The sequence below is a fragment of the Saccopteryx leptura genome, chromosome 6, assembly GCF_036850995.1.
Source record: "Saccopteryx leptura isolate mSacLep1 chromosome 6, mSacLep1_pri_phased_curated, whole genome shotgun sequence".
Taxonomy (NCBI): Eukaryota; Metazoa; Chordata; class Mammalia; order Chiroptera; family Emballonuridae; genus Saccopteryx; species Saccopteryx leptura.
Genome location: NC_089508.1, coordinates 76745036 through 76764916, shown reverse-complemented (window position 1 = coordinate 76764916; position 19881 = coordinate 76745036). Strand labels below are relative to the sequence as shown.

Below are 19881 nucleotides of genomic sequence, written 5' to 3'. Positions count from 1 at the left end.
CGCCGGACCGGGATCCACCTGGCACGCCCACCAGGGGGCGACGCTCTGCCCACCAGGGGGCGATGCTCTGCCCCTCCGGGGCGTCGCTCTGTCGCGACCAGAGCCACTCTAGCACCTGGGGCAGAGGCCAAGGAGCCATCCCCAGCGCCCGGGCCATCTTTGCTCCAATGGAGCCTCGCTGCAGGAGGGGAAGAGAGAGACAGAGAGGAAGGAGAGGGGGAGGGGTGGAGAAGCAGATGGGTGCTTCTCCTATGTGCCCTGGCCGGGAATCGAACCCGGGACTTCTGCACGCCAGGCTGACGCTCTACCACTGAGCCAACCAGCCAGGGCTCTAAGGCTTAGTTTTAAGACTAAGCTTTCCACACACCGTTGACTGTTGCATGACGGGGTGGTGCACTCTTATGAGGAATCCCATTATGCCTCAGATAAGTGACTTTGTATCAGAGACTTCTTTGTTTATATATTGGATTAAAGGTTTTGATTTCTACGCTATAAAATGGGGCAGAGGAGCCCATACAGGAGGAGAGCAAAGAAAGGTCATGTAGAGGAGAGGAGAAGCAGCCAAGATGGTGGAGTGCTAAAGGAGAAGCCAGTTTGTGCAGAGAGAAGGAGATGGGGAACAGAGGTGAATAAGGCTGGTGAGGTAGAAACCTTTGATTCTAGGAAACTTGGATAAGTCAGTAGCTTTGGGAGCTCTGAATGGAAAGGGAAGTGTTTTCCCACTGTGTGTATTTTTCGCCTACTGGGTGCAAGCTAGGATTAAAGCTAATGGCCCACCAGTTCTTGACTCCACTGTTTCATTACCATCTGTCCAAATCAAATGTGAACCTGCACGGGCCAGGCGGCTGTGATGGTGGCCGTGCCTACTGGCTTTACAGCCATTCCATTAAACTTACTCTCCTAGTCCCTCGTTACTCAACAACATCCTCCCAATCACTCCCTCTCATGCATGAATACCTTAACCTATGGTTCAGAGCCTCGCTCTCGTCCTCATTTTTACTTCTCTCATCATTCTCTGCGACTTACATCCATCCAATGACCCATCCAGCATTTTCTGTATGCTGATCTAATTACCACAACCTTTTACTCTACATCATCCAGTTGTTACCAGGATCAATGACAGAAGTAGTACCACCTCCAAAATTCTCCATCATAAACATGCCATTCTCCAAGCACCATCTCCTATCATCAACTTGACTGCTCTAGCTGAATACAAGTCAGCATAATCTGCAAAGGTCATTTGACTGAAACTTAATTTAATTTCAGGATTTAAGTCAATTCCTTCTCGTGGACATGGCAAATGTGTAGGGGCAAGGCCTGCACAGAGGACTGGGACTCCAAACTGTGTTTCAGCTGGAGAGTAGGCTCAAAAAACAGTAGCCAGCTATACCTACTTGCCTTTGCAACTGTCCAGAAATTAAAACTATTGTTCTTATGACTTAGTCCAGGCTCCAAGTTATTCTGTTATGATCTTCTGTGAGGCCTTTTAGCCACCTTCACGTAGGCTAAGAGGCTCCAGCCCCCTTCCTAACACATCTTTCCACACCCCAATACAGCAACAAACAAGTCTTGGACTTGCTGCATGTGAAGCGAAAGCTCCTAGAGAACAGGGACACTGTTCATCTTCTGGTCCCAGTACCCGCCACAGTGCTAGATCATAAAGAAAGGAAACTGCTAATAAATTAAAATATTTAAAATACAATAAACAAGCACTACAAGAGCTGAGGAAAGTTCCCCGAGTCCTTTGATCTCACCTTTGTGCTGCACACCAACTAGACTGTTCCTGCCTGTGTTTTTTTTACTTTCCACTCTATGCCTTTGCTCACCAAGCCTTCTCTGTATATGGAATGCCCTTTCCCCTTATCTCCCAGTATCTAATATCTTCAGTGTTCAACTCAAACATTTTCTGGTCCTCATCCAGAAAGATTTTATCAAAATTTCCCTTTAGCCTGACCAGGTGGTGGCACAGTGGACAGAGCGTCGGACTGGGATGCAGAGGACCCAGGTTCGAGACCCCGAGGTCACCAGCTTGAGCACGGGCTCATCTGGTTTGAGCAAAAGCTCACCAGCTTGAACCCAAGGTCTCTGGCTCCAGCAAGGGGTTACTTGGTCTGCTGAAGGCCCACAGTCAAGGCACATATGAGAAAGCAATCGATGAACAACTAAGGTGTTGCAACGCGCAATGAAAAACTAATGATTGATGCTTCTCATCTCTCTCCATTCCTGTCTGTCTGTCCCTGTCTATCCCTCTCTCTGACTCACTCTCTGTCTCTGTAAAAAATAAATAAAATTTAAAAAAGAAATTTCCCTTTATATGAGTTTCTTCCTCCTCTGAGCTATGCCTTCCTTTTAGCACACATTACTTTCACTCTTAAAAAGCAGTGCAGTGTAGTGGTTAGAAATGCGGGCTCTAGAACTAGACTGAGTTGAATTCTAGTTCCTTTTACTTACTAGCTACGTAACATTAAGCAAGTTATTTCAACTTCCTGTGCCTCAGCTTCTTCACCTGCAAAATGGGAATAACAGTATCTATGTCATAGCTTAACTGTGAGGATTAAATAATTAAATCAATAAAGTCCTTAAAATAGTGCCTGGCATATAGTTAGTGCTCAATAAATATTAGTCATGATCATTCTTTTATTTCATTATGGCAGTGTTTCTCACAATATATTCCCTAGGGATATAGTAAATATTACTTTAAAAAATATTTATGACCATGGAACTTAATTATCCCCTCAGATAGCAGGCCTGCTGTTTCCAGAAATATACTTTAGAAAGCACCATATTAAGATAATATGTATAATATTTGATATAGTACGCAGCACAGAGTTCAATGTAAACTACAACAGTTGCAAACACTTTTTATGAAAGCAAATTGTTTTTCTATTAAGCTCAATATTTTTACAAAATAGCAATAGCATTGAAAAAACTATACAAACATTGTTTAAATAATATTGAAGATGAACTAACATTTTAAAAGAAATATTTCTGGGATTATTATTTGGTATACAATAAATACAGAATACAAGACAATTTCTCAAACTAATTTCAAATGCTTTCTGACATGAGGGCCACAATGTCCCATTAATAAACAATAGCAAAAATATATTCCATTTAATAAAACTAAATATATATACCAGAATCTAGTTCTCCAAGTACAGCTTCCTAGGACTAGCTAGCAAAATTAAAGTGCCTGAGTGAAGGAAGAAAAGAGCTGTACTTCTTATCAATTAATAAAATGATTCCCAAATATTAACATACATACCAAAAATGTGCCAGATCTTCAATCTAGAAAATCTATCTAATCTCAGCTGTAATCTTAGATGTAAACAGTCAGCATATGACACTGTCCAATATGATAGGCAATAAATGCCAATATTATTCTGACATTGGGAATGAGTCCACATGAATCCTGACAAGTAAAGGTACATCACTTACCAACAGGTCCACACACAGTGAAGACCAAGAAAGGACACATGAGCAATTATGAAAACACAAGAGAAAACAATGAGAAAACATATGTAGCCTCGCAGGAAATTCTAAATTTCATTAGAGTTTCCAAGGATTAAAAAATATATATAAAATCTTTATATTTAGATAGTTCAGCGGTCAGCAAACCGTGGCTCACGAGCCACATGCGGCTCTTTGGTCCCTTGAGTACGGGTGCTAAGGCCAGCTTAGGAGTACCCTAATCAAGTTAATAACCATGTACCTACCTATGAAGTTTAAGTTTAAAAAATCTAGCTTTCAAAAGAAATTTCAATCGTTGTTCTGTTGACATTTGGCTCTGTTGACTAATGAGTTTGCCGACCACTGATCCACTTAGTATATGACAGATTTATCAATCTATTCTTTATAAAGACAGAAAGCATCATGAGACAGGTTCAATATGTGGCCAAAGGTCAAACAGCAAAGCCATGGTTACAAAAGATATAAAATTCAGGACTCTTAGTTTCTAAGCTGGTTCATGTATCTTTCTACTAAAAAAAATGGAGAACAAACTGTTAGCAGGAAGTTGCACAGGAAAGGGGGCGAGGATGTGGCAGTAAAGTGCCAGGGTGATTTTTCTACTGAAAGAAATTTGCCACATGTTGCCACATGGACCCAGAGTAGGTATTACCTCCGTAACTTTTCTCTCTACTTCTGTTCCATCCACATAATATACATCTGTGATGACACGAGTGACAAGTGTGCGAACCTCATGGATTGTTCTCATGTGCCGATGCAAGACATGGCCACGTGGGGGCTGCGGCACATCAAACTCCTCCTCTCCCTATGAAAGAAAATATAGAAAGCAAGCGTGGGTCTCATTGTAAATTGGCAGAATCACAAATCAACTTCTTCATGAGGAGCACTGTTCAAAGGTACCATGAATCAAAATGTAATGAAAATTTTCAGCTGGCTTTGTTGTATACTCACTCACCTAGAGATAAAACCAGGGATAGACCAGCTGTATAGCCAGGGCTATGAAGTTTGTATCAGTATCACCAAAAGTGACCTATTTTTGTCTAAATCAAAATCATAATATTTAGCTAGCACTGAAGATATTTAAATAAAACTTCGACCCCCTAAAAGTACATTACTTATAGACTGATATTTTGGATTTTGACGTTGACTTTTATAACTTTATGCTTGAACTGCTCTTTAGATAAAATGCAATCTTTAGAACTTTATACAAAATCAGGACATCTGTTAATCTCAGGGCAATCTTTCTACCAGCATTAGTAAGCAAAAACTATAGATATATACCTGGAACAAGATACACTGATTTCTCCTAGAATTAAATATGAAATATTTAACATATTTAAAATAATAGATTATAACTAAAAGGGAACTAGTATTCAGAAACAGAAAACATTAGCAAATTAGTTATCTAATTTATCTAGTTGTACCATAAACAATAATCAGTTGAACAGTTTAAATAAGACCTATATTTTCTCTTTTCAGCGAGAGGCAGAGACAGAGACAGAAAGAGGGACAGACAGACAGGAAAGGTGAGAGATGAGAAGCATCAATTCTTCATTGCGGCACCTTAATTATTCGATTGCTTGATGGGGGTTGGGGGAGCTTCAGCAAAGCTAGTAACTCCTCCCTCAAGCCAGCGACCATGGGGTTCAAGCCAGTGACCTTTGGGCTCAAGCCAGCAACCATGGGGTCCTTTCTACGATTCTGCAATCAAGCCAGTGACCCCGCGCTCAAGCTGGTGAGCCCATGCTCAAGCTGTTGACCTCAGGGTTTCAAACCTGGGTCCTCTGGGTCCCAGGTCAACACTCTATCCACTGTGCCACTACCTGGTCAGGCAATAAGATCTACATTTTTTTTTTTTTTTGCATTTTTCTGAAGCTGGAAACAGGGAGAGACAGTCAGACTGACTCCCGCATGCACCTGACCAGGATCCACCCGGTCTGCCCACCAGGGGGCAATGCTCTGCCCATCCTGGGCGTCGCCATGTTGCGACCAGAGCCACTCCAGCGCCTGAGGCAGAGGCCACAGAGCCATCCCCAGCGCCCGGGCCATCCCTGCTCCAATGGAGCCTTGGCTGCGGGAGGGGAAGAGAGAGACAGAGAGGAAGGCGCGGCGGAGGGGTGGAGAAGCAAATGGGCACTTCTCCTGTGTGCCCTGGCCGGGAATCGAACCCAGGTCCTCCGCACGCTAGGCTGACGCTCTACCGCTGAGCCAACTGGCCAGGGCCAAGATCTACATTTTTATGACAACTGTTACATATACGTTTTCTCATAACATCTATATCCCATTCACGCGCTCCCTCTATACACTGGCTCTGTAATTCTAAGGAGGAAGAAATGCACTTTTTCTCCCCTCTGATTTCTCCTACAGTAGATAATTTTACTTTCAGTAGTCAGTGTCAAGGTATCCACATCCTTCAAAGGAAACACAGGTACCATTGCAATAAGGCTGATTCTGGTTTTTTCATGACAATGTGGTAATAATTTACCTACAGTTTTCAATTTACCTAAATGATTCCTACTCCAATCCCACCTTAGAGGTAAAATATATGTTTTTATTTTTTAAATTTTTTGTATTTCTCTGAAGTGAGAAGCGGGGAGGCAGAGAGATAGACTCCTGCATGTGCCTGACCGGGATCCACCCAGCATGCCCACCAGGGGGCGATGCTCTGCCCATCTGGGTTGTTGCTCCGTTGCAATGGAGCCATCCTCAGCGCTCGGGCCAACTTTGCTCCAATGGAGCCCTGGCTGCAGGAGGATGAGAGAGAGATAGAGAGCAAGGAGAGGGGGAAGGGTAGAGAAGCAGATAGGTGCTTCTGTGTGCCCTGGCCGGGAATTGAACCCAGGACTTCCACAAGCCAGGCTGACACTCTATCACTGAGCCAGCCAGCAAGGACCCAAGGTAAAATATTTTTATATATATTAGAATTATATAAATTATGTGCCTAAGTAAAAATAATATCAAAAGCACAGAATATGACTCAACAAATTCCTCAAAATACTTCCATATATTAATATATACAACTCTGGTTAATGAATGGTCTGAGCATTGGTGTGTCACACATTAATCATCAAGGGGCCCCTGCATTAGAACCATGATAGCCTGGACCTCCTGCTTGCACATAGTCAGGCACTGGATTATAAGGGTCTGAAAGATTTCAGTGTTTTACCTATCCTTGAATGTGGCCAAGAAGCCTTCCTGTAAGTCCTCCATTATAACAGCCAGGTTAGTGATCACTTCAAGAGAAGCACTTAAACATGTTTGATAAAAGGTAAAGGGACAGATAAAAACAAAAAAATGCTAGCCCTGGCCAGAGAGCTCAGCTCGTTGGAGCACTGTCCCAGAGCATGGAGGTTGCCGGTTTCAATTCCCTGGTCAGGACACATACAGGAGCAGCTCGATGTTCCTGTTTCTTTCTCTCCCTGCTTCTTAAAAAAAAAAAAAAATGCTTACTCTTTCTTTAAATCGCCTTCTGAAAAGTGATCTCTATAAAGATAAAATAACTGGAGAATTTTGTCATTATTAAGGGAAGATAACAAAGTGAAAATAAAACCATCCTTGCCCCTTCATAGAAAACCTGGCTCCAGGTCCACTTGAAAATTTAAAGGAAGTCACAAGTAAGCTGCCTGTACTATTCTTCAAGCACAGCCTGAGTCCTAACCAGAGGGCAAGGATTGAAAAGCTCTGACATTTGGAAAACCTCATTTTCAATCACCTTGTTGTACAAACATCACCATATCCACCTTCAGAACTTTTTCATCTTTCCCAACTGAAACTCTTAATCATTCACCATCTATCTTTTCTAGTATCTTTTCTTAGCAGAAGCAACTAGCTCTTCAATGTGTTACATCACTCTGCATGACACAGTAGTATAGTACTACTAGTATTAGTAGTGTCTGTGGTAGTGATAATAGCAATAATATAATATTTAAAAGAATGACCATCAATAGGTAGTAGCAGCAGCCAACATTTATAGAACATTTGCCATGTGCCAGGGCCAGTGTTAAGGGCTTTGCATGCCTTATCTCATTGAATCCTCATAATATCCAGATGAAGTGGTCTGACTCCAAAGCCTGGGCCTTAACCACACTGGATCACTAGCTGCTATCATCATGATAAGACAAGAAAAGGAATTATTGCCCTATTCTAGAGAGGGACACTATTTAGAAGAAAAGGAAAACAGAATAGTGACTCCCACAGGATTGCTATCTTTAAGACCAAGTTTACCTTTTTATAAAGACAGAGAACCCAAAATTATGTGGCAGAATGCAAACACTTTAAGGGTGAAAATAAACAGATGAAAAAGAGGATCTGATATGCTACAGCTTCTATATTCAAAGGCTATTGCTATTTTGTACCTATATAGACTGATAAGGTCTTACATCTCACAGACTGTGTTACTATAAAAGTCTAATATAAACAATTTTTGGGAGCATCAGAACAAGACTATACAGGCCATGATTATAAAATAGAAAAACAACATAACATAATGAAAAGAATACCGATTCTGAAGTAGACATGATGAGTTCAAATTCCAGTTCTGCCACCTACTGATGGCAAAATCTTGGGCAAGTTACTTAACCTCTCTTCAGCTTGGTTTCTTTACCTGTGAAATGGGAATAATAATACCAACCTTATGGGTCATCTACAGCACAATGGTATACACTGTAGATGTTCAATAACTAGGAACTATTGGGTTGCCAAGAAAGTAATTTTGGTTTTCTAGTGTGAAATAAAACATTTTTTTATACAAAGAATAAACTTTAATCAATTATACATTTTCCATTTTGTTCAATGACCTTTTGCCATCTTTTTTGCAGCTTCATTATTCCATGCTCATAGAAATTTTGGTCCTTATCAGCAAAATACTGAACCAAGTGTGATTTAAGGTCATCATCATTTGTGAAAGTTTTACCAAAGAGTTTTGCAAACTTCAAAATAAATGGTAACCAGCTGGTGCCAGGTCAGGACTGTATGGGGAATGTGACATCTCTTCCCAACCAAGCTCCAATAATTTCCCACGTGTTACTAAAGATGTATAAAGCTTTGTATTATCATGCTGGAACACAATTCCTTGGCGATTTGCCAATTCTGGCCATTTTTCTTTGATTGCTTCATCCAGTTTCATTAGTTGTTGACAGTAAACATCTGAATTGATTGTCTGGTTTCTTAGAAGCAGCTCAAAATACACAACACCTTTGTAGACCCACTAAATTGACAGCATAACCTTTTTTTGATGCAATTCAGCTTTAACGTGGTTTGTGCCGGTTCATCATGCTTGGACCATGATCGTTTTCGAATGATGTTACTGTATATGACCCATTTTTCATCACCAGTGATGATTCTTTTCAAAAAAGGGTCAGTTTCATTGTGCTTGAGATGCATTTGGCAAATATTGGTTCACTGTGTTAAGTGAATCTCTTTCAATTCATGCGGAACCCAAATATCGAGCTTCTTAGCAAGTCCAAGACATTTTAAGTGATTTTCAATTGTTGTATGAGATACATTTAACTTCTCTGGAATCTGTCGAACAGTTATATAACAATTCTCTTCACTTATGGCTTTGATTTGGTCATCATCAACTTCAGTAGGTAGACCAGAACGTTGGTCATCTTTGAGTGAAAAATCTCCAGAACGGAATTTTTAAACCAATTCTGACACATCCGTTCTGTTATACAATTAACACCATAAACTTCACATATCTTTTTGTGAGCATCAGCAGCTTTCTTTCCTTTACGGAGATAAAAAAGTAAAATATGCCGAAAATATTCGTTTCTGCACTCCATCTTAAAATTGACCCTAAACTAACAGCTTCAAACAAAACTATGCACAACTTGTTTCTAAAGTAACCTAAATGTGACTGATATCAAATGTCAAAAGGAAAAAAACCATAACACTGACAGAAGTCCTTCAACAGACACAGGAATAGAGAGACAATTACAATAATTACAACTCTGTGTGAAAACCAAAAAATACTTTCTTTCCAACCCAATACTCCCCTTCTCTTTCCAAGAACCTGTCCTTCCTTCAGCATTGAATCAGCCCCAATACTTTCACTCCCATTAAATCTAGTCTGAACCTTTCTGCATTCCCTAATCCAGGTGTCGGGAAACTTTTTGGCTGAGAGAGCCATGAACGCCACATATTTTAAAATGTAATTCCATGAGAGTCATACAACGACCCGTGTACGTTACACGTTATCCAATAAAAATTTGGTGTTGTCCCAGAGGACAGCTGTGATTGGCTCCAGCCACCCACAACCATGAACATGAGCGGTAGGAAATGAATGGATTGTAATAAATGAGAATGTTTTATATTTTTAACGTTATTATTATTATTATTATTATTTTTTTTTTTTTTTGTATTTTTCTGAAGCTGGAAACGGGGAGAGACAGTCAGACAGACTCCCGCATGCGCCCGACCGGGATCCACCTGGCACGCCCACCAGGGGGCGACGCTCTGCCCCTCCAGGGCGTTGCTCTGTTGCAACCAGAGCCACTCTAGCGCCTGGGGCAGAGGCCAAGAAGCCATCCCCAGTGCCCAGGCCATCTTTGCTCCAATGGAGCCTCGGCTGCGGGAGGGGAAGAGAGAGACAGAGAGGAAGGAGAGGGGGAGGGGTGGAGAAGCAGATGGGTGCTTCTCCTGTGTGCCCTGGCCAGGAATCGAACCTGCACGCCAGGCCGACGCTCTACCACTGAGCCAACCGGCCAGGGCCTATTATTTTTTTTTTTTACAGAGACAGAGAGAGAGTCAGAGTGAGGGATAGACAGGGACAGACAGACAGGAATGGAGAAATGAGAAGCATCAATCATTAGTTTTCCATTGCGCATTGCGACACCTTAGTTGTGCATTGATTGCTTTCTCATATGTGCCTTGACCATGGGCCTTCAGCAGACCGAATAACCCCTTGCTCGAGCCAGCGACCTTGGGTCCAAACTGGCGAGCTTTTTGCTCAAGCCAGATGAGCCCGCGCTCAAACTGGCAACCTCGAGGTCTTGAACCTGGGTCTTCCACATCCCTGTCTGACGCTCTATCCACTGCGCCACTGCCTGGTCAGGCCATTATTATTTTTTTTAATTAAAGATTTGTCTGCAAGCCAGATGCATCAAAAGAGCCACATCTGTTTCGCGAGCCATAAGTTTCTAACCCCTGCCCTAATCACTCAGAGGCTTTCCCCCATCTCTCTATTCCTGTGTCTGTTGTTTCTAATGCTGTGATTGATTATCCTTCATGCTTTTTCTCCTTCCTGGGAACCATGGTGAAATAGACTTGAAGAAAAAAACATTTAGCTCTGACAGTTATAAAGGTAGATGAAAAATGAGAGCAGAAGAAAAAAACTGAACAGGTTAAAAGATTACAGGACCCAGACTATATTCCTGGCTTTCTTTTCTAGTAAAGATCTACTTGAGCCTGACCAGGCGGTGGCACAGTGGATAGAGCGTCAGACTGGGATGCGGAAGGACCCAGGTTTGAGACCCGAGGTTGCCAGCTTGAGTGCGGGCTCATCTGGTTTAAGCAAAGCTCACCAGCTTGGACCCAAGGTCGCTGGCTTGAGCAAGGGGTTACTCGGTCTGCTGAAGGCTCACGGTCAAGGCACATATGAGAAAGCAATCAATGAACAACTAAGGTGCCACAACGAAAAACTGATGATTGATGCTTCTCATCTCTCTCCATTCCTGTCTGTCTGTCCCTGTCTATCCCTCTGACTCTCTCTCTGTCTCTGTAAAAAAAAAAAAAAAAATCTACTTGACAAACTCTAACACTATTCCAATTTTCCCTAAAAAACTATTTATTGGCTATACTACCCATAATTTTTACTACCCTTTTTCTATCCTGAATAAATTGCTTTTATCTTTTAATCACTGGTCTGTACAAAACTGTTAAGAATTATCATTAGGTGCTTGACCAGGTGGTGGCACAGTGGATAGAGCATCAGACTGGGATGTGGAGGTCCCAGGTTCGAAACCCTGAAGTCGCCAGCTTGAGCACAGGGTAACTCGCTTGAGCGTGGGATCATAGACATGACCCCAAGGTCACTAGCTTGAGTCCAAAGGTCTCTGGTTTGAGCCCAAGGACGCTGGCTAAAGCAAGGGGTCACTTGCTCCACTGTCACACATAAAAGAAAGCAATCAATGCACATATGAAAAAGCAATCAATGAACAACTAAGGAGCCCCAAGGAAGAATTGATGCTTCTCATTTCTCTCCTTTTCTGTCTCTCTGTCCCTCTCTCTGACTCTCCTTCTATCTCAGTCAAAAAAAAAGAATTATCATGAGGTAAAAGTACCACAACTTAAAATCTCTGGGAATCCAGCCTGACCAGGCAGTAGCACAGTGGATAGAGCATAGGACTGGACGCAGAGGATCCAGGTTCGAATACCCGAGGTCACCGGCTTGAGCACGGGCTCACCAGCTTGAGCACAGGGTCACTGGCTTGAGCGTGGGATCATAGATATGACGCCGTGGTTGCTGGCTTGAGCTCAAGTTCACTGGCTTGAGCAAGGGGTCACTCGCTCTACTGTAGTCCCCCCGTCAAGGCACATATAAGAAAGCAATCAATGAACAACTAAGGAGCTGCAATGAAGAATCGATGCTTCTCACCTCTCTCCCTTCCTGTCTGTCCCTATCTGTCCTTCTCTCTGTTTCTGTCCCCAAAAAAAGAAAGGAAAAAAAAAAAAACAGCCTCAGGAAAAATAAATCACCAGGAATCCAGAAAGTCAAAAACAGGGTCTCTGGGATACCGGGTAAGGTCTCTCACCTGGCTATGAAGTGACTCTGTATCATCCCCAGAAGCACTGACGGGCTTCTCGCCAGTACCCTTCTCAGTCTGAACTGAAGCATCTTGTTTTCCAGAGTTCTCATCCACTGTACTGGTCCCCTGTTCACACACATTCTTTACAGTCTGGGTTGCTGCTGAAATAGTTTCTGGGACCCACAGGGAATGCTCTGTTGTTTGAATTCCTACATTATTTTGGCTGGGCCTTTCAATTAAGGCCTTACTAGATTTTTCCTGATTGGTATTCCACCCTTCTTTCTGGCCTTCTAGCGTATCTGTCTCCATTGCTTCCCCTTGGAGACTGGATGATTCCTGTGTGGCCATCTGCTGGGAGGCAGGAGAAGGCGGATCTCTGACAGGACTACTGGGCGTCATAGTTTGTGGATGCCGCCTGCTCCTTTGGTCATCTTCCAAGTTTTCCTTCTCCTCTTCATCTTGAGTACTTGGAAAACAGAGTAAGTTCCCCCTGAGAATCAACCATATAAAGAAACCATGTTAAGTAAGTGCACACGCACACACACATATGTGTGTACACTGGTAAGGCAGGGGGCATAACCGACAATTTGAGAAATGTGGGGGAGAAAATAAAATGAGTAAGAATATTACCTTATAAGGTTTCTCATAATTTCACTCCTGTAAAAAACCAATGGTACACAGGACTATACCACTATGATGATAAAATAGCCATAACACTTCATCCCATCACTAGCTATGAACTCTGACATAGGAAGTAAATTAAACAAAAAGCTATAGAGCCATTATTGAAGTCACAACCAATGAAGGCAGCTTAGGGATCTACTTCAAAAAGTATCAATTAAAGGTACCTAAAAAAAAGAAAACAAAAGAGAAAAAAAATATCTATTAGTACAAGTGTACTTCTTGGCTTTATAAATGGTTCTAACATTACTTAAATGACTCCTAGCATTTTAGATACACCCAACCCCAACCAACAATTTTAGCAAAAGAAACCTGATCTATAAAGACAGTTGTAGGTGAGATTCTAGCTTTGCTAGCTATACTGGTATATCTGCAACTAACCATTCAAGAATGACTTGGTGCCTCAAAGAGTCCTCAGGATACAGTCTATTTCTTTTTATTAATCTTACCATTTGGCTATCAGTGACCTATTTATTTCATAAGCATTTGATGACTGTTTCCTGTAAACCAGATACCATGAAGTTCTGAGGTGCCTAGCGGCTTTCTTAAATATCCTTAACAATACACCAGAATAAAAAGGCCCAGATTAACTCCAAGTGAGCAAGTTACACAAAAACTTGACACCCATGTATTATTCAAGTTTATACTTAAAGTACCTACCACAGGACTTAAAATAAAGTGAATGATAAATTTAATTTACACGAAGATCATATTCTCTCAATTGATGAAGAGCAAAAAATCTACTCTGATTAAATAAGTTTATTGCACAAGTAGCAAATTCATGTAGTAAATACCCACAACTTTTAACTTTTTAGTAAATTACAAGTTCAAATGAGCCACTATACTACAAAAACAACTAAAACTAATGCATTTTTAGGCTACATTAAATGGCATAATAGCGCCTGACCAGGCAGTGGCGCAGTGGATAGGGTGTCGGACTGGGATGTGGAGGACCCAGGTTTGAGACCCCGGGATCTCCAACTTGAGCGTGGGCTCATCTAGTTTGAACAAGGCTCACCAGCTTGAGCCCAGGGTCGCTGGCTCGAGTGGGGGGTCACTCGGTCTGCTGTAGCCCCCGCTCCCCGTCAAGGCATGTAATGAGAAATCAATCAATGAACAACTAAGGAACCGCAATGAAGAATTGATGTTTCTCATCTTTCTCACTTCCTGTCTGTCTGTCCCTATCTGTCCCTCTCTTTGACTCTCCCAGTCTCTGCCACAAAAAAAAAATAAAATAAAAATTTAAAAAAAGGTATAATAGCCAGAATAAAGATAAAAGGATCCATTCCAAACAGACTACAAGTAAGACCACAGGTGGAATTGGTTGCAGTTTGGGGTGTCATTTTACAAGGCATAATCTGAGATACACCCAGAAGATAACATCCAGGATGGTAAAGGGTCTAGGAACTATGTCATATGTTGCTGTAAACATGTGGCCAGAGAAAGATGGAGCCAACCATCTAGACAGAGAAAGCTGTCTCCAACTTGGGAGGAGCTCTCACCTTCAAGGACTGTTCTGCCTGGATCTTGAAGAAGAAAGAGAAGAGAAGAGGTCTCAAAGGTTTCTATCTTGTCTAGCTCAGTTTACCAAAACAGGAAATCAAGAAGTAGGATTTAGAACAGAGTTCTAGCCAAGAGCCTAGAATATATCTAGTTGTTACAACTTGTGTCTGTGTGTCAGGAACCTCAACTGATTGAAATATATCCAATAAAGAGATAAGAATACAATCACCAGGAGACCAATGAGTAACATCTACCTCTGAGGAAATTTACAAGTAATCTTATATAAAAATTCCTTAGCACAGTGTTAGCTACACAGCAGATGCTCAATCAATATTAGATGCATAAGACAAAGCAATTGGCCTGAGCTGATTTGCCTAGTGGATAGAGCATTGGCCAGATGTATGGACATCCTGGATTTGATTCCTGGTCAGGGCACACAAGAGAAGTAACCATCTGCTTCTTCCCCCCTTTTTTACCTCTTCCCCTCCTGCAGCCAGTGGCTCAATTGGTTCGAGCATTGGCTCCAAGCGCTGAGGATAGCTCAGTTGATTCGAGCATCGGCCTCAGACAGGGGTCACCGGGTCTGTCTCACTATCTCCCCACCTTTCACTTAAAAAACATAGACAAAGCAATTAAGGTAATGCAATTCATCTTCTTTTTAAATTATTTTTTTTTATTCATTTTAGAGAAGAGAGAGAAAGAGAGACAAGAGAGAGAGAAGGGGGGGAGGAGCAGAAAGCATCAACTCCCATATATGCCTTGACCAGGCAAGCCCAGGGTTTTGAACCAGCGACCTCAGAGTTCCAGGTCGACGCTTGATCCACTGCACCACCACAGGTCAGGCCCAATTCATCTTCTTTATAAAACTGAACACTCGTTTGAATCTTTGAGACATCTAACAAATCAACAGCTAAGTAATAAAGTGAGTTAATACCTAGAAGGAACATGACTTGATTAACCATTTCAAGAATTCAATTACCATTGTTCCCCAACCTTAAGCCTACACAGTTTATTTCAGAAGCTGATTATTTAGTGTAGAACTTCTGAATAGATTTTCAACTCTAAAGCAAAGCTTTGTTTTATTTGGAACTTCTTTATTTTATTTTTTTATTCAGTGAGAGGAAAGGAGGTAGAGATAGACTCCTGCATGCGCCCCAACTAGGATCCACCTGGCAAGCCCACTAAGGGGCTATGGTCTGCCCAGATGGGGTGTTGCTCTGTTGCTTAGCAACCGAGCATTTTTTAGCGCCTGGGACGAGACCATGGAGTCATCCTTAGCACCCAGGCCAACTCACTCCAATAGAGCCATGGCTGTAGGAGAAGGAGAGACAGAAGTAAGAAGGGGAGGGGTTGAGAAGCCAATGAGCACATCTTCTGTGTGCCCTGACCAGAATCGAACCTGGGACATCTACATGCTGGGCCAACACTCTACCAGTGAGCCGACTGGCCAGGGCAAGTTTTTTATTCCGTGTGTGTGTGTGTAACAGAAACAGAGAGGGATAGACAGGAACAGACAGGAAGGGAGAGAGATGAAAAGCATCAATTCTTTGTTGCAGCACCTTAGTTGTTCATTGATTGCTTTCTCTTATGTGCCTTCACCGGGGGGCTACAGCAGACCAAGTGACCCCTTGCTCAAGCCAGCAACCTAGGGCTCAAGCTGGTGAGCCTTGCTCAAACCAGATGAGCCGGCACTCAAGCTGGCGACCTCAGGGTTTCGAACCTGGGTCCTCAGCGTCCCATTCCAATGCTCAATCCACTTCGCCACCTCCTGGTCAGGCCAACATTTTTATTCTTAATCGATAAATTTTAGAGGTTTTGCTTTTTTCCCCCCAAAAAAGTTTATCAGAACAGTTCTTCTCTCTATAAAAACTAATAGAGGCCCTGGCTGGTTGGTTCAGTGGTAGAGCGTCGGCCTGGCGTGCAGAAGTCCCGGGTTCGATTCCCAGCCAGGGCACACAGGAGAAGCGCCCATCTGTTTCTCCACCCCTCCCCCTCTCCTTCCTCTCTGTCTCTCTCTTCCCCTCCCGCAGCCGAGGCTCCATTGGAGCAAAGATGGCCCAGGTGCTGGGGATGGCTCCTTGGACTCTTCCCCAGGCGCTAGAGTGGCTCTGGTAGCAACAAAGCGACACCCGGAGGGGCAGAGCATGGCCCCCTGGTGGGCAGAGCGTCGCCCCCTGGTGGGCGTGCCGGGTGGATCCTGGTCGGGCGCATGCGGGAGTCTGTCTGACTGTCTCTCCCCGTTTCCAGCTTCAGAAAAATACCAAAAAAAAAAAAAAAAAAACAACAAACTAATAGAGAGGTCTCACTGTAATATTAACAATACTTAGCAGATTCCTATCAAATATCAGAATTTTTGGTATTAGCATCAGTCAAATGAAATAATGTTAAAACCATAGCCATTTCCCACCCAGGATCATGTAATATACATCAAGTTTTGGTTGGCAAGATTTGTTGATTAAGGCCAACATAAAAGAGTAAGTAAAAACCAAAAGCTTAATTGCAACACATACTAGAAAAAGTGTTGTCCAGTCCTACCAAGTTTATACATTTTTAGACATAAATAAAGCAACTGAAAACTACCTACTACAATGGTGTATATTTATGTCCCAAGAAACAATAAAAAAGAAATCTGCAGCACCAGAACAAAGAGCTCTAGCAGACAAGTGAAATCCACTATACTGTAAGAAAAACCACACCTCTCCCTCTTCATTAAGTCCAGCTACACAATTCTACTCTGGTCACTATATGCCAGATTTAGAAACTGATGTTAAGAAAGAAATTCTAGCAGAAAAGTCTAGAGAAAATTAATCTTAAGTGAAACAGAGAATAAATCTCCATATTTAACAAAAAATTTCTAATCACTCAGTTCTCAGAGCAGATCTCTCTGTACTCAGTACAGATCTCTCTGTAGAGCACCTGAAGTCAAATCCAGCTGGATTTGCAGGCCCTTGTTCTATCAAGGCTAAACAAAATCACCAGCATCTTAGCCCATTGGGGGGGGAGGGTTTGGGGGTTTTTTTTGTATTTTTTTGAAGTTGGAAACAGGGAGGCAGACTCCCACATGCGCCCGACTGGGATCCTCCTGGCACGCCCACCAGGGGGCAATGCTCTGCCCATCTGGGGCATTGCTCTGTTGCATCCAGAGCCATTCTAGCGCCTGAGGCAGAGGCCATAAAGCCATCCTCAGCGCCCAGGCCAACTTTGCTCCAATGGAGCCTTGGCTGCAGGAGGGGAAGAGAGAGACAGAGAGGAAGGATAGGGGGAGGGGTGGAGAAGCAGATGGGCGCTTCTCTTGTGTGCCCTGGCAGGGAATCGAACCCAGGACTCCTGCATGCCAGGCCGACGCTCTACCACTGAGCCAACCGGTCAGGGCCTTCTTGGCCCATTTTAAGATACTCTAATAATAATAAGAAGGCAATACAATGCCACTGATAAATTAGTAATTACTGGGTTATTACCATACCAATTTTGGAACCTCGAGAAGTAGTATTTCATCCAACAAGCCTCTTGATACAATAGAGGATATAATCTGGGCTAGCTTATTCCCAAGAATCCAAACAAGCTCACATTTAATCATCAGAATGTCCCATAAAAGCACTGACATGTTTCCTCCAAATATTTATATCAATAAAGAATACAGGCCCTGGTCGGTTGTCTCAGTGGTAGAGCGTCGGCCTGGCGTGCGGGCGTCCCGGGATCGATTCCTGGCCAGGGCACACAGGAGAGCCGCCCATCTGCTTCTCCACCCCTCCCCCTCTCCTTCCTCTCTCTCTCTCTCTTCCCTTCCCGCAGCCAAGGCTCCAATGGAACAGCGTTTGCCCGGGCGCTGAGGATGGCTCCTTGGCCTCTGCCTCAGGCGCTAGAATGGCTCTGTGGCCTTTGCCTTAGGTGCTAGAATGGCTCTGGTTGCAACAGAGTGACGCCCCCGATGGGCAGAGCATCGCCCCCTGGTGGGCGTGCCGGGTGGATCCCGGTCAGGCGCATGTGAGAGCCTGTCTGACTGCCTCCCCGTTTCCAACTTCAGAGAAATACAAAAAAGAAGAAAGAAAAAAAAAGAATACATAAATAATGCTGCAAATAACACTATTAACAATTAACACATGTTAACAAACATTATTATAACCTTTCACTAAAAAAAATCACTAAATTCCAGAGATGACAGATACTACTTCATAATAAAAGAAAAGCTTATTTCCACTCTCTCCCTTTCTGTCTCTCTTTCATTTGCTTAAAAAAAAATAAAACAAAAAAGCTTATTTCCATTGTCATTCTTCTTTCCCTATACTAAGTATATCTCATCTAGTTCAAACAAATACTCTTCAGTTATTTAAATAGAAAAGAAATACTTTGTAACACATACAAAGAAATCCTGCTTCAAAGCTGTTCTAAGAGATTATAAAGTAAAAAAATTAAGGGAAAATCTTAATTTGTCAGACCATCAGGTCTGACAAACTTAAAATTTGGAATGATGCCTCACTGGTGGTGGCGCAAGGGATAGGGCATCGACCTAGGATGCTGAAGTCCCAGGTTCAAAACCCCAAGGTTGCCAGGTTGCACACAGGTTCACCTGGCTTGAACGCTGGGTTGACAGTTTGAGTATGCAATCATCAACGTGATCCCATGGTTGCTGGCTTGAGCTCAAATGTCACTGGCTTGAAGCCCAAGGTCACTGGCTTGAGCAAGGGGTCACTGGCTCAGCTGGAGCCCCACCCAGGTTCAAAGCACGTATGAGAAGCAATCAGTGAACGACTAAAGTGCCATAACTACGAGTTGATGCTTGTCATCTCTCCTCCTTCCTGTCTACCTGTCTCTCTCAAAAAAAAACAACCAAACAAAACCAGGGTGTCAGGCATCTTTGTTTTGACCTATGGGAAACAGTCTGTTAAAAATAAAAACTTCCGTAGCCCTGGCCGGTTGGCTCAGCGGTAGAGCGTCGACCTGGTGTGCAGAAGTCCCGGGTTCGATTCCCGGCCAGGGCACACAGGAGAAGCGCCCATTTGCTTCTCCACCCCTCCCCCTCTCCTTCCTCTCTCTCTCTTTCCCTCCCGCAGCCTAGGCTCCATTGGAGCAAAGATGGCCCGGGCGCTAGGGATGGCTCCTTGGCCTCTGCCCCAGGCGAAAGAGTGGCTCTGGTCGCAGCAGAGCGACGCCCCAGAGGGGCAGAGCATCGCCCCCTGGTGGGCAGAGCATCGCCCCTGGTGGGCGTGCCGGGTGGATCCCGGTCGGGCGCATGCGGGAGTCTGTCTGACTGTCTCTCCCCGTTTCCAGCTTCAGAAAAATACAAAAAACAAACAAACAAAAAAAAACCGCCTCCAGTCTGACCAGGCGGTGGCGCAGTGGATAGAGCGTTGGACTGGGATGTGGAGGACCCAGGTTCGAGACCCCGAGATCACCAGCTTGAGCGCGGGCTCATCTTGTTTGAGCAAAGCTCACCAGCTTGAGCCCAAGGTTGCTGGCTCGAGCAAGGGGTCACTCAATCTTC

At 43.3% G+C, this 19881-nt stretch overlaps 1 protein-coding gene across 6 annotated transcripts in view; it reads right to left on the bottom strand.

Moving 5' to 3' along the window:
• TP53BP1 (tumor protein p53 binding protein 1) overlaps window positions 1-19881 on the bottom strand; it is a 139001-nt gene that overhangs the window by 18685 nt on the left and 100435 nt on the right. For 4 of the 6 annotated variants that reach the window (XM_066343252.1, XM_066343253.1, XM_066343257.1 and 1 more), the window contains 3 exons: window positions 12846-12872; window positions 12222-12705; window positions 4121-4273 (listed from right to left, as the gene is read on the bottom strand). In XM_066343252.1, the coding sequence (XP_066199349.1) occupies window positions 4121-4273; window positions 12222-12705; window positions 12846-12872 (664 nt within the window). The remainder of the gene's footprint in view (window positions 1-4120; window positions 4274-12221; window positions 12706-12845; window positions 12873-19881) is intronic. The other 2 variants (XM_066343254.1, XM_066343256.1) reach the window with 1 other exon arrangement.